Source organism: Gadus macrocephalus, chromosome 19 (genome assembly GCF_031168955.1).
Source record: "Gadus macrocephalus chromosome 19, ASM3116895v1".
Lineage (NCBI taxonomy): Eukaryota > Metazoa > Chordata > Actinopteri > Gadiformes > Gadidae > Gadus > Gadus macrocephalus.
The window spans coordinates 14,688,228-14,702,543 of record NC_082400.1 but is presented as its reverse complement, the minus strand read 5'-3'; the positions used below and the strand labels follow the sequence as shown (position 1 = coordinate 14,702,543).

The 14,316-nt window shown below is 50.8% G+C and overlaps 1 protein-coding gene across 1 annotated transcript in view; it reads left to right on the top strand.

The window, feature by feature from the left end:
- The window catches only part of LOC132448047 (serine/arginine repetitive matrix protein 1-like), an 81,260-nt gene that overhangs the window by 18,923 nt on the left and 48,021 nt on the right, over nucleotides 1–14,316 (top strand). The window contains 10 exon segments of the mRNA XM_060039108.1: nucleotides 918–1,218; nucleotides 3,722–3,817; nucleotides 7,145–7,291; nucleotides 9,162–9,312; nucleotides 10,012–10,279; nucleotides 11,263–11,425; nucleotides 11,824–12,296; nucleotides 13,093–13,521; nucleotides 13,524–13,721; nucleotides 13,724–14,316. Of these exon segments, the coding sequence (XP_059895091.1) occupies nucleotides 918–1,218; nucleotides 3,722–3,817; nucleotides 7,145–7,291; nucleotides 9,162–9,312; nucleotides 10,012–10,279; nucleotides 11,263–11,425; nucleotides 11,824–12,296; nucleotides 13,093–13,521; nucleotides 13,524–13,721; nucleotides 13,724–14,316 (2,819 nt within the window).

The window sequence follows — 14,316 nt, the reverse complement described above, 5'->3', positions numbered from 1 at the left end:
TGAGTGGCTCATTTCTTTTTTCATAATACATGGCTAATTACGACATTATAGTGACAGACATCGGTTTAATATCAAACTAAGTATTGCATTCAGAAGATGTATTTATCAAGTTGGGATCAGACCTGTAAGTCACGTGATTAATTAACTTGACCAAGTTAAGTACTTCTTATTCCCCAGACACAACTGCTGAAGTGTTTTTAATTTGAGGCTTACAAAAGAAAAGGCCTACATTGTTTAGTCAGGCTACCTTGAAAGATAAGCTAGCCTATGATAATAATGCCAGCAATAGCATTTTCCTTCTTAATTATGTAATTATAGGACCAAGCAAATAATTTGCTAATCAAGCGCTTGGAAACTCTAGACTCTGCACGCATGGTGCGAGACACGAAAAGGTGATTGCATTAGGTGCTACATATTCTACAATGGGAGAGACCTATTGGTGCTACATATTCTACAATGTGAGAGACCTATTTTTTTGAGATGCATTAATTATTATATTGTTTATAATGTATACAGGCAGAACACATCGCTGTATTTCACATCAGAGCTCTCATGACTAGTAGGCTCCTTCGACTCCAGCGAAGCACTTCTATCTGACGAAGATATATCATCCTGCGTCTGTTTACCTCTCACTGACGGGCGTCTGCGAGGCGTTTTTAACACCTTCGATCCCCACATTATCTCATGCAAAGAGATCGTAGTCCCGACTGAACCTTTTCTCTCGAGCGCTAGTATGCTATGTTAAGCATGGCTTTTGTTGCTGTTTTATAGGTCACAAAAATGCCAGGAATCCTTCCAATATTCATCCATTGTTGTGTGTTGTGTGTCACGTCTGTACAACATGCTATTTTTCAACCTCTGTACACATTGTGGTTTGATTGAAATGAATAATGTTTTATAATTTGTCTGTTTGTCAGACTTCGGGTCGGATGGATGCAGAGCTAGAGGAGGAGAAGCCCAAGAGAGGATCCCCCTCCACGGACCCGCCCCAGCCCAAGGCCCAGGCTCCGGTTGCGGCCTCCCCTGAGAGCCAAGTGCAGGAATGCAGTCCAGAGGGGAACCCCGAAAAGGGGGACTGTTCTGGGCAGACCAAGGCCCTCTGGAAGCCTATCCCCCCACTACAGCCCCAGGATGGCCCTGGCCACGCCACCAAAGACCAGAGCTGCCAGACAGAGGAGAGGCTTCAAGACAGCCAGGACGCCTGCAGTCACACTCCAGGTACCCCTGCTCAATTGTCTTCTGGTGGTTTGGTCCATTTTCACCTGGTTGGACATCAGCTGGTTTCACTCAATCTTGAGGACACCATTCTCAAGGGTTTAGGGTTTCATTTTAAGTAATATCTTTTAGTTTTTTGAAACATAATTATCTTATGAAGGATCCACTCCACATTTTTTTAGGGATGATTATTAAGAGTAAAATACGGTTATCGTGTACAGAAGATGTTTGATCACAATATGACGGTTGAAACTAGCTTTAGCGTGAGACGGCGTTCCTTGGATCACCGAATACTATATCCACCTTCAGCGGGAGGATTTCATAACCGACTGCGATGCATGTACATCACTATTGGGTGAACTTCCAACGGTAATCGGACTAAAAGGTGCTGCTGGAGAGCCACCATGGCAAGACGACCCAAAGGAACCAAACAATCCATTCACTCGTTCAACGTTTCCACCCGGCCCTGAAGTCTCGGCCTTCGTCGATGTAAAGCGACATACTAAAGCGTTCAATGAAAGGTTGCAGGTTCGAACCCCCTCTATACAGAGACACAGATACAGAGACAGACCCCCACCTGTTGTCAATGTGGCTGAGCGCAACCTATACTGTATTGCATTTAATATCGCTAGCACACGCGCGCACAGTGGGTTACCACTTGGGGTCCGGTTCTCACAATGCATTACGAGTACGCTAACAAAGGCACGCACGCACACACACACGCGCGTTCCTCTCTCACACACGTGCTGGAACTTCCCATGGAGCCACTGAATGCTACGTGCCTCCTCAGCACTAGCCAGGACCAGGGCTGTGTCGGCACGGCCGGGAGACGGTTGTTTGTGTGGAGCGAGTCTCCTGATTGGCTGCTCTTTGACCCGTCGGGGGAGGGGCGGGGGGCGAGGTCGTCGGGGTTGTTGACCTGCCCTGGGGATTATGCAGTGGTGGAGGGTGTGTGTGTGTGTGTGTGTGTGTGTGTGTGTGTGTGTGTGTGTGTGTGTGTGTGTGTGTGTGTGTGTGTGTGTGTGTGTGTGTGTGTGTGTGTGTGTGTGTGTGTGTGTGTGTGTGTGTGTGTGTGTGTGTGTGTGTGTCACTCTCTATCGTTCTGTTAGCAACGGCGCCCTATTCTATCGTAAAAATTGAAAAAAATACTAGAAATACGAACAATTCTGTCCTTTCTCGCTCTGTTTCTCTTTAACCTTTTCATCCTCTATTGCTGTTTGTGTACGTCTCCCTACATCTTCTCCCTCTGATTAAACCTCTCTCTCTGTCTCTGTCTCTGTCTCTCTCTCTCTCTCTCTCTCTGATGTGTGTCGGCCGGTGTGAGCGTTTTGTGCTGGCTCGTTTGAGCGTGGCTTAAATGGCGCGGGGCCAGGGCTTTCATCCGGCGGTGCCTCCGCTGGCCGGGCCGGTTAGCACACCCAACCTATTCCCCCGCTCGCACGCCCGTCACTCCCGGGACGGGGAAGCCACTTAAAATACAAACGGGGCAAACAGTCAGCGCTGTGGAGTTGGTTCAACAGCTGGGCGAAGTAAAGGGTTTGATTTAACTTACGGGTTTATTTAAAATCGAGTTTATTTGAACTCAGGCTTATGTTAGCTCTGGCTTGTGTTAACTCCGGTTTATTGCAACTGATTTCTTTTAAATCTGGTTTATTTTCACTCTGGTTTATGTAAGATGAGGTTATTTTAATTCTGGTTTGTTTTAAATTAGGTTTATTTTAACTGGTTTATTTAAACTCTGTCTTATGTTAGCTGAGGTTTATTTTGACCCTGGTTTATTTTAACTGAGGTTAGCAGTGCTGTTCTGAGGGAGTTGTTTGAATTCTGCTTTGATGAAACTACCGATTACCTCCTTTTGTCCAAGCTGCCACCATGTTTTTGGTTTTATCAATTTTACAAAATCAATTGAGTTAATTTTGTCTTCCTTAATCCCAGTTACTCTCAAGTGCCTCAAAGGCCCACATGATACAGGACCATGGCTTAACCCTACGCCTGCTAAACCAAATGCACCACTAGAGGGCGCAAGAGGTACGGAAACCGTTCAGTCATGTGACACTGACACCGATTGGTCAATGGTTGTGGGGAAGGCGATTAAATTCAGAACTCTGGGGGAATATATCCAGTGTGTGAGTGCACACGCGTTCACGTTTGTGTGTTACCTGTTTTTAATGAGAGAGAGAGAGAGAGAGAGAGAGAGAGAGAGAGAGAGAGAGAGAGAGACTCACAGTCGGCCCCGGCCCCGAATGCCTGCCCCCCTGGGGGTCTGCAGCGATGTCCCGGTCCCTGTGGTCCGTGTTACCTGCCCCCCCTGTCGACCAGCTGCTGTACGGGCAGCGGGTCATTCATCATCTGATGAGCTGCCCTCGATGCTACCGTTTGTATAGTACAATGTGTGATGTGATTTAAATCATCTCCCTCTGTCCCTCCCTTCCCTCTCCCCCTCTGCCTCCCTCTGTCTCTCCCTTCCCTCACCCCCTCCGTCTCCCTCACCCCCGTCCCTCTCCAGGTCACTGTATCGAGCCGGGAGACCCTCCTCTACTGCAGAAGCCCCTGCAGACCTCCAAGTCCGGCATCCAGCAGATCATTGAATGCTTCCAATCAGGTGTGTGTGTGTGTGTGTGTGTGTGTGTGTGTGTGTGTGTGTGTGTGTGTGTGTGTGTGTGTGTGTGTGTGTGTGTGTGTGTGTGTGTGTGTGTGTGTGTGTGTGTGTGTGTGTGTGTGTGTGTGTGTGTGTGTGTCTGTGTCCACGCGCAATGTATTCTTGCAGCGACAAGCTGTCCAGGTGTTGTTGTTTTCAAATCTCTACAAGGGAGAAGTGTGTGTGTGTCAGCGTGCACACTTTCATGGGCACCATCAAAAAAACCATTAATAATCCCTATATACTCCTTGGAACCGATTTTGACAGTATCTGCATATTTTGTTGAAGATTTAATAGCTTTTGAACGTTAATTAGTAGGCCCAAGTATGTTGGAGTTCCTTAGTTTTTCCCCGTTGAAGCGAACAGCTGTTGCTCCGTTCCAAATCAGCTGTTCTCTGCCATCTCAGCCCTTACGGGAGCTTTTCAATGCATCCTGGAACGTGCATCTTTTCAGGGAATTTGTACAATAAATCCATAACAAATACCGAATATTGATTGTCTTATGTGTCCATATTATATCCATTATATTGACCGGGTATTCCCAAGACGCTCACGCTCTGCAGCAAGCCAGTCACAGTTGATTGGCGCAGCGCTGTAAAGTGAACGTAAACAAACAACTAAGCTAAGGTTAGCATTTCCCTAAGCATTACTTTTCCTCCCAAGATCCTGCTAATGTTGTGTTGTAAAGTAAAGGGAAACATTTATATTCTTCCTCCACCTCTCTCGCTTCTCTGCTTGGTGTTGCTTATAGTTTGCCTCCCTCGCTCTGGTAACGTCAGGCACGTGAAAAAAAAAAACAATTAAGCACCGAATACTGATTTAAGCTTCGAATACTAATTTTCCGAACGAGTATTTGAATATTCGAATAATTCGGGCCAGCCCTACTGGCTTTGCATGCACCACAGCAATGCTGAACTCCTCCTTAACCCATTTAGGCCTAAAGCGCCTGGAAAAAATGCCTGTAAAACCTATAGGCGATTTCAGAAAAGCCCCCAAAACCTGAAGTTTTTCTAGAAATTCAGCAATTGTGTCAACGCCTACTAAATTACTGATTTCTCAGCCCCTGTAACAGATAGGAACACAATTCAAAAAGTATTTGAGAGCTGACACCTGTGGCTTTCATGGGAAATTTGAGTTTTTATTTACAAATATTTACAATATTTACATACAGGTAGAAAAGTAAATAAAAAAGTAAAAAAATATGTAAAAGTGCAGGAACAGCACAAAACTGTAAAAAAAATAAAGTATAATAAAGTGAAATAAGTATATAAGAAAGTAATAAAGTATATAATAACAAACATGGGAAGGGGAACAGACTGGGACTAAAACTGTAAACAGTCTGCGTTTTAAATTACATGCACTTGTATGTGATGACTACTGAATAAAAGTATTATGCATAATACAAATACAATTGCATTCCATCCTAAGAAGTAGCGTAATTAAAAGATACAGGCTATAATTTGGGAATGTATAGTAGCCTTGGCCTTATTGTTCTGGAGATCGCAGTTAGGTGTGAAATCCAAAGAAGCTCTATTCTTTGGAAGAGCCTTGAACATCCTGCATACGGGCCCGTCGTTGCCTTGTTACGCCACTGGTGGTGACATTCCAGAGAAGCTTATCTGGTTTTACGGGTGCTTTACGCATCTCCGGGACAGTAATACATCTCTTACATATAAACTGTCGTCATTTCTTATTACAGCATCATCACAATCAATAAGTATTACTATTGATAAGTATAAGTGACATTCCAGAGAAGCTTATCTGGTTTTACGCACCCGGGTGCTTTACGCATCTCCGGGACAGTAATACATCTCTTACATATAAACTGTAGTAATTACTTATTACAGCATCATCCCAATCAATAAGTATTACTATTGTCCTTGCCTCCAGATGGCCGCAAATCTGTCCCGGGACATATTTCTGGCGAATTGCGTCCGAAAGAGATTCTTACTCTGTCGCCAGTAATCTCTTCGCACCGGCAACACAAGCAGCCCCATTCCCATAGCCCCATTCCATACTTCTTCTTCCTCGTCGTCATTCACGAACATGTGCCTTAACCATAATTCCCGGTCAATCGGTTCGTATTCGTCATCAAAGGACTCGGCCTCATCAACATCTTCGAAGCCGAGAAACTCGAAATCGCTACCGTCAGAAAAGTCTTCAGTCTCAAATTCCGCCATACTTGCTTGAAGAAATTTCTGAACTAAACTCACGAGGAACAAGTTGACACCTATATGTGTCTATTCTGATGCATTTCATTGACCCAGAGGCCGACACTTTGGGCAAAAAAAACCCTTTTACAGAAAAACGACGCAAACGCTTTCCCGTCCTTAAAGGTAGAATGACGCAACAGCGCCCCCGGCTTTAAAGGTAGAACAGCGGCAATGCTTTCCCGGCTTAAATGGGTTAACCAGTGTGTTCCGTGCTCGCGTGTGTAACATGGTTGTGCGTGCGCGTGCGTGTAACATGCTCCTTGTCCATCGTCCGGTACTGTGCTCTGTGAGTCACAGCCAGAGGAAGTGCAGCCTCTCTGAGAACGACAGACCTGGGCACAAAACACCAGCGGCAGCGCGCGGTTTGTGTGAGTAAGCGGTGGGGAGGCGAGCACCAGCCACTTACAGCGAGTCAGAGCCAGTCACTCACTCCACAGCGTCATTTAAATGAGCCTCTCTCCCAGCGGCGGTAGCAGCTGATGAGTACGCCGGCCTTATTAATAAACCGGACGATAACGATGATGTTGACTCAGTCACATCCCCTGTTCCCCCGTCGCCGGGCAGTTTACACGTTCCAACGGTGACGACGATTTTTTTTTTGATTAAGGGTCCAACCAACGGCTCGTTTATTAAGTCAGGGAAAGGTGTTAATTACAGTGATTGATGTTTACACTATGGGTTTGTGTTTTTACTGTGCGTGTGTCTCTTTAAGGGCTTGTTTAATTATGATGCTTATCGTTGGTCTGTGTTGGATAATCGGACATGATTTTTTTTACAGTTTGAGGCGATATCATCAAATTGGTTCTCAATTACATGTCAAGGCGGGATAATTGATCATTTTTAATGAGAGAATTGCAGTTAATTGAATAAATCTTCAGATTTGTGTGTGTGTGTGTGTGTGTGTGTGTGTGTGTGTGTGTGTGTGTGTGTGTGTGTGTGTGTGTGTGTGTGTGTGTGTGTGTGTGTGTGTGTGTGTGTGTGTGTGTGTGTGTGTGTGTGTGTGTGTGTGTGTGTGTGTGTGTGTGTGTGTGTGTGTGTGTAACCCTAACCGCTGCCGTTTGATGTCTGCTGTTGTCAGGTACCAGTGAGCTGAAGCAGATGCTATTGAGGGAGGTGGACACCATCTTTGAGTGCAAACTCTGCCGCAGCCTCTTCAGGGGACTGCCCAACCTCATCACGCACAGAGAGTACTACTGCATCAGCAGCCAGCCGCCCGACGCAGATGGTCAGTCCACACACACACACACACACACGCAAGTACGCACACGCGCACAGGCATATGCAAACGAGCACGAGTACACAACGTTTTGATTGATTTACAGAAACATACATAAACGCAAATGCAACAACCGCAAGGCGGGAATGTAGTTTTTATGACTCGGTGTAAGCACATGCATATGTATGAGACCGTAATGAAGGTGTGTACGCTCAGGCTCACACACAAACCGAGACTCACACACACCGAGACGCACAAACACTGAGACGTGCACACACACACACACTGAGACACACACATACACACCCCTTTAGCGCATGCATCACACAAGAAAACATCTCACGCTTGGGTGTACGTCGCATCAACGAAACACACGTTATGTACACACAAACACGCACGATGTACACTCGCACAACCATAATCTAATTCCCCGTTCCTAACGGGGCCCTGGGTTTTACAGGCCTGTCGTTTCCGTCTCGTTCTCTCTCTACCTCCTCCTCGTGCCTCTCACACCGTCACACCCCCGGCCTCTGCTCTCGTCGGCAACCTCTTCCCTCCGTCCTCGTGTTCCACACCGGGGGGTAGGAGAGCCTCCTCCTCTCTGCCCTCCCTCCCTCCCTCCCTCCATCCCTCCCTCTCCTCTCAGTGAGGAGATGGACTTTGATCCCTCTCCGTCCGTCTTTGATCCGGTCTCATTAGGCACGTCTCTCCCGCGCGCGCCTCGCCCTCTCTCTCCCGGAGGGGCAGGGAGGTCTTCACCACCGCGTCCTCGCTTATTAATTGACTTTTCTCTCTTCTCCTGTGAGTGCGTCCCTACGTCCTCGTCTCTCTCTCCCCTTCCCTGTGTCCCCCTCTGTCTCGTACTGCGTCCTCGTCTCCCCCCCCCCTCTGCGTCCCTGTCTCTCCTTTCTCTACTTCCTCGTCTCTCCCTTCTCTGCCTCCCTCTCTTTCACTCGATCTCCGTTCCTCTCTCTCCGCTCTCTACGTCCTCCTACCTTCCCTCTCTGCGTCCCTCTCTCTCCCCCTTCCCTACGTCCTCGTCTCTCCCTTCTCTGCCTCCCCCCTCTCTCTCGTTCTCTGCCTCCCTCTCCCTCCCTTCCCTCCGTCCCTCTCTCTCTCTCTCAATCTCCGTCTCTCAGTCCCTCTCGCTCCTCTTGTCTCTCCTCTTTGATTAATGGAGAGAGCAGTGGGAGTCGTGGTAGACAGACTGCAGACTGTCTCTATCATCCTCTTTCTGTCTCTCTCTTCTCTGTCTTCATAACTCTGTAACCGCACCTGTTTCTCTGAGTGGTCTCGGCTTTTATTCCAGACCACTTCCACCACAATAAGCCATCCGTCCACTTTATACTGTATTAACGACTTTAATCTTCTTTCGGGTTTTTGTGCAGCAATATGCGTTAATTTCGGGAGAATATTTCAAGCCGTTCACGCATCAGGGCCGTAATTCCTCACCGATGGAAATCCATTACTCAAAGCCTCGAAAGGAGCACTGTGTTTGTTCGTTAGACGAATTGCTTGATACGTCTTCACGGGGGAATGAGAAATAAAGATTTATCGTCGGCCAGTCAATTGCTAATTTTAGTATCTTTTAACTGGTGATTTAGTTTGTTAATGATAAAGCTGACTCGATATTGTTATTTATTCCCTTTTTTTTGGTTTATTGTTCAGCTCCAAAATATTGGGTTCAGATCGTCTTTTGATTTATTTATTTTTTGATTCATTAATTTATCATACCGTTTTATTTGTTGTGTTTCTTAAAGTTAGTCGATTTTTATGAATCTAAACTGGTGTTAAAAAAAACGAGAAGAATAAAAAAGGAATGTTCTTCAGCATTGAAATCCCCTTGAACCCTGACTGTTGCCCCTGGCGCCCCCTGCAGGCGACGACGGGCACAGCGTGGCGGTGAAGGAGCTGGTCCAGGCCCTGTACCCCAGGAAGGAGCATCCCGACCAGGTGGTCCGCCTGGAGCCCATCGGGACCACCACCAAGGCCGTGTTCCAGTACCTCACCACCGAGGAGGAGCTGGCCTGGTACACGCACGCACGCACAGCCTCACTCACTCACTCACTCACTCACTCACTCACTCACTCACTCACTCACTCACTCACTCACTCACTCACTCACTCACACTCACTCACATTCACTCACTCACATTCACTCACTCACATTCACTCACTCACTCACATTCACTCACATTCACTCACTCGCACATACAGACACACACACAGTTAACATTAGCCCAGTGCAGTCGGATAGCGTTATCGCTATAGTGTGTTCGACTCAAAGACGAAAGATACTGGGTTCGATTCCCAACCTTTGCGGTCTATCTGTAGGTATAGTTGAATACTGAACAAGATGCCCTGACTCCTGACTGCTTTTTAATGACCTATGTCTGCATCTACTCAACAGCAGGACAGCATCTGCAAATCGACCCAATGTTATATAAATAATAATATAAAAATGGATGTGTGTAGTACTTTCCCTAGGTCTGACATTCCCTGATATCATATCATCAGACCATCTATATGCAATAGCAGACGTGAAGGCATGGCTGCCCTCACGTCTTAAGCAGTTCTTTGGTATCTACTTTTATTAAAAAGAAACTCTGCTTGGACCCACAATTGTGACCGGTCACCTGAGCTGCCCTGTGCCGCCACTAGGGGGCAGCACCGCACCAGCACACCGCCTGTCCCTCGTGACACTCTCCCTCTGTCCGTCTCCGTCCACAGCAGCAGGCACAACCCGGGCTCATGGGTGGGGGAGCAGCCCGAGGAGGAGGAGGAGGAGGAGGAGGAGGAAGAGGAGATGGAGGAGGAGGAAGAGGAGGAGGAGGAGGAGGAGGAGCAACAGACCTGTGAGCCCGAGAGCCGCAGCGGCAAGCAGTCACCGGGTCCCCCTGCGGCCCCCAAGAAGAGGGCGGAGCCCGAGAAGGACGCGCCGAAGGCGGCTAGGGAGGACCCGCCGCCCGCGGCCGACGAGGACAGCTCCCACAGTGGGGTGGGTGAGACCCAGACCTGGCCGGGAGAGCCCGACCTGGACCGGGATAGGAACGGGCATGATTAATCGATGATCGATCATTGTGCGTTACGAGTTTTGTCGATCACGGGATATTTTTCTCGAGCATAAGGAGGTCGTGTTGCATAGTGTGAGAACAGAGCCACCAAGGCAAATTGATAATTGATCGTTAATTTTATCGATGATCGATTAAGGATATTTCTTAAAATAATGCCCACGCGGGTACGCCCTGTCCTCTGGCACTTTGGCGCTCATTTGTGCAATCGTATCGGGGTCACGATATAAAGTATTCCTTTCATACCGCAAGCTTGAGACCCAAACACACGACCCGATGATAATGTGCTCCAAAATTTAAAAACAACAACAATGTTTTCCAAAGTAGTTTCCAACGGTGTTAGGTAGTGAGGGTGTTCAGCCACCAGGCTAAAGGTTCTGGGTTGGATTCCCTGACCGCCACTACCTAGGTATCCTTGAGCAAGACGCCATAACCCCACCTGCTCCTTAATGACCTGCATCTGAATTCACTTTGGTTACCTTTCGGGTAAAAGCTAAATAAGAATCAGGCGAGTGTGTTACTTTGTTTGCGGGTGTTTACAACCTAATTGTGTTGCTGTGGTGTCGACTGACTCCGCTTGTTGCGTGGCAACCTTGGTTTAGTCAGCCCTCTGGGGAGTCACCCAGGATGCTGACACACAGACACACACACACACACACACACACACAGGCACACACACACACACACACACACACACACACGCGCAGAGGTATTTTTAAAGTAACTCAGTGTATTAGGGCGTGTGCGTTCTCCCTCGCAAAGCAAGAAAAACCAACGCGGTTACTTTTTAAATTAACTCAGTGTAGTTCGGAGTGCGGGCGCGCGTTTGCAATATCCTTCCCTCAATGAGTGTGCGTTCCTCAACAACGTCTCCCCCCTCCCCCCTCTCCCCCCCCCCCCCCTCCTAAAGGTGGAGGACGTGACCATCTCCTGCTGTCTGTGCGGCAAGGACTTCAACTCCCGCCGCAGCATCCGCCGCCACTGCCGCAAGATGCACCAGAGCAAGCTGGAGGAGCTGCGCAAGTTCACCGAGACGCGCACCATCCCCTTCAGCCTGGTCTCCGTGGTCAAAGGTCAGAGGTCGCCCGCCGCGAAACACTACAACCCCCCCCCCCCCCCCCCCCCCCCCCCCCCCAGGCGTTTCCAATGCAACCCGTTAGTGACATCAATCAGTAGGATGACTTGTGTGCCCAGTTCCCAGATTTGGGCAATGGACACTAGACGGTGACCGCCGTGTCCAGGGATCGCAACTTATTACGAATGTGATAAATACGTATTATCTCTTTCTAATGAAGGAGTGACTAATTAAGGAGTTACTTGTCAACCTTATTATGACCGTGATTCTGGTTGAAAGACTTCATTCATGCGTTATCACGACAACAGCGAATAGTTCTCCCACCTCTCTGGTGTTCCGTCACAGGCACTCTACAAAATAAGGAACCACGTTTTCTCCCCTTCCCCGCCCCGACAGGTCGCCCCAAGACCCTGGCCTCGCCCGTGGGCGCCAAGTCCTGCCCCGTGTGCAAGAAGAACTTTGCCACCAAGGCCAACGTGCGGCGCCACTTCGACGAGGTGCACCGCGGGCTCCGCCGCGACCTCATCACACCGGAGAACGCCACGCGGCCGGGCCACCTCCTCTCCCTGGAGGACACGCCCCCCCGGAAGCCGGGCGCGGCCGTGACACCGCCGCGCGTCGCCAGCCCCAAGCCCGCCGCGCAGAACCCTAAAAGCTCCGGCGCCGCCAGCAGCAGCAGCAGCAGCAGCAGCACCGCCGCCGCCGCGGCTCAGAGCCACGGCCGGTCCCGGACCCCCAACCAGACGCGGGCCAGGGCGCAGAAGGCCCACAAGCAGCAGCAGCAGCAGCAGCAGGCGGCGGCGCCCACCCAGCAGTACAGCATCTCGTCCTGCCGCTGCATGCGCTGCAAGAAGACCTACAGCTCTCAGGTCAGCACGTACAGCACGCCTCGCCCGTTTAATAATAAGTAGTGTTGACAAGCGATTAAGATATTTAATCGCGATTAATCACATGAATGCCATAGTTCTATGCTAAATATCCCTTGATTTCTTTGTCCCATTAATTGTTAAAAATTGGTTTGCGTTAACGCTGTTAATAACGTGTTTAACTGACAGCACTAATAATAAGAATAATCATTCATTATATTTATATAGCGCTTTTCAATGACCCAAAGACGCTTACAGTGAAGGGGGGGGACCTAACTCACCACCACCACTTGTTTACATTTCACATTCAGGGACTTAGCGGTCGCTTTCGTCCAAAGCGACTTACAGAAGCTATGCACACACCGACTGCTGCTGCCCCACCGCGTCTGAACTGAGGCCACTACATTTACATTGAGGGCATTTAGCGGACGCTTTTGTCCAAAGCGACTTGCAGCAGTTCATACACGTCATTGACACACCGACGGCGGAGTCAACGATGCAAGGCGACAGCCGGCTCGTCGGGGAACAGTTAGGGTGGGGTGCCTCGCTCGGGGACACCTTCGGAAATCGGAGAAGGAGGAGGAGGAGCCGGGGATCGAACTAGCAACCTTCCGGTAACGAGTCAACAGCCCGGAACCCGTCCCATAACGGCTCTCCTCCACGTGACGACATTAGCTTTTGTCCTATCCGCAAAAAAATGTGAATAGCGCTTTCAGCACTTTTTCAGCCGTGTGACCTGTGTGTATTCCTGTGTTTGGACGTGCTTGTGACCGTGTGCGTGTGCTTTTGTGTCGCCCAGGTGATGCTGAAGAGGCACATGCGCATCGTCCACAAGGTGGTCGGTCTTCAAGAAGAGCGGGGCTCCAAGCTGACGCGGTCGCAGCGCGCCAACGCAAGACTCCGGCCGCGCCCGCCACGCCAACCGAGTCCACGTGAAGGAGGAGGCCAGGGAGAGCTCGGAGGAGGAGGAGGAGGAGGAGGAAAGAGGAGGAGGAGGCGGAAGCAGAGGAGGAGGAGGAGGAGGCCGCCGAAGAGGAGGAGGAGGAGGAGGAGGAGGAGGAGGAAGCGCAGGTGGAGGAGGAGAAAGTACGCAGCCGTTCCACCCCGCCCCCCGGCGTCAGCCACGAGAAGAACCCCCGCGACGCCGCCGCCTCCACCGCCGCCGCCAGCGGGCGGTCAAGAACGAGGAGGAGACTCCCTCCTTCCTGGCCGACTCCTCCTCCTCCCCCTTGGCGCCGGCGGGCGGACCGCGAGCCCCCCGCGGCCGGCGCCAAGGGGGGCCGCGCGCCGCGGCTGTCGGTGGGGTTCGACTTCAAGCAGCTGTTCTGCAAGCTGTGCAAGCGGCAGTTCAGCTCGCGGCAGAACCTCACCAAGCACATCGAGCTGCACACGGACGGCAACGAGATCTTCATCAAGTTCTACCGCTGCCCCCGCTGTGCCGCTACGAGTCGCGGCGCAAGCGCGACGTGCTGCGCCACGTCACGGTGGTGCACAAGCAGCCCTCGGCCTACCTCGCCAAGATCGTCCCCAAGCTGGAGAGCCGGGCGGTGAAGCGGCCCGCCGAGGTGGTGCTGACCAACACCACCAAGAGGCCGGGCGGAGCCGCCGCGGCCGGCGGCTGGCAAGAGCGGCGTCAACGGGCCGCCCACGCACCGTCGTCCTCCTCGGCGTCGGCGTCCAACGCCGCGCCTCAGCCCCGTCCGCCCTCGCCGCCCGTCACCCGCAAGCAGGACCAGCTGTCGGCGGCGGCACCGCCCCCCGTCCGGAGGCAGCTGGATCTGTCCCCGGCGGCGTACGCCCCGGCCCCCGCCCCCGTCACGCGGACCCAGGACCGCCAGCAGCAGCAGCAGCAGCGGCGGCCGTCCACTCCGCCGCTGACGCGCCAGAGCGACAAGGGCAGCCACCCCGACCACGGCCACGCCCCCTCCTCGGCCGGCTCCGCCCTCCCGGAGCAACGACGCCCCCTCGGAGAGCGCAGCACGGGCTCGACCTCCACCGAGGTCAAGGTCACGCAGAACTTCTC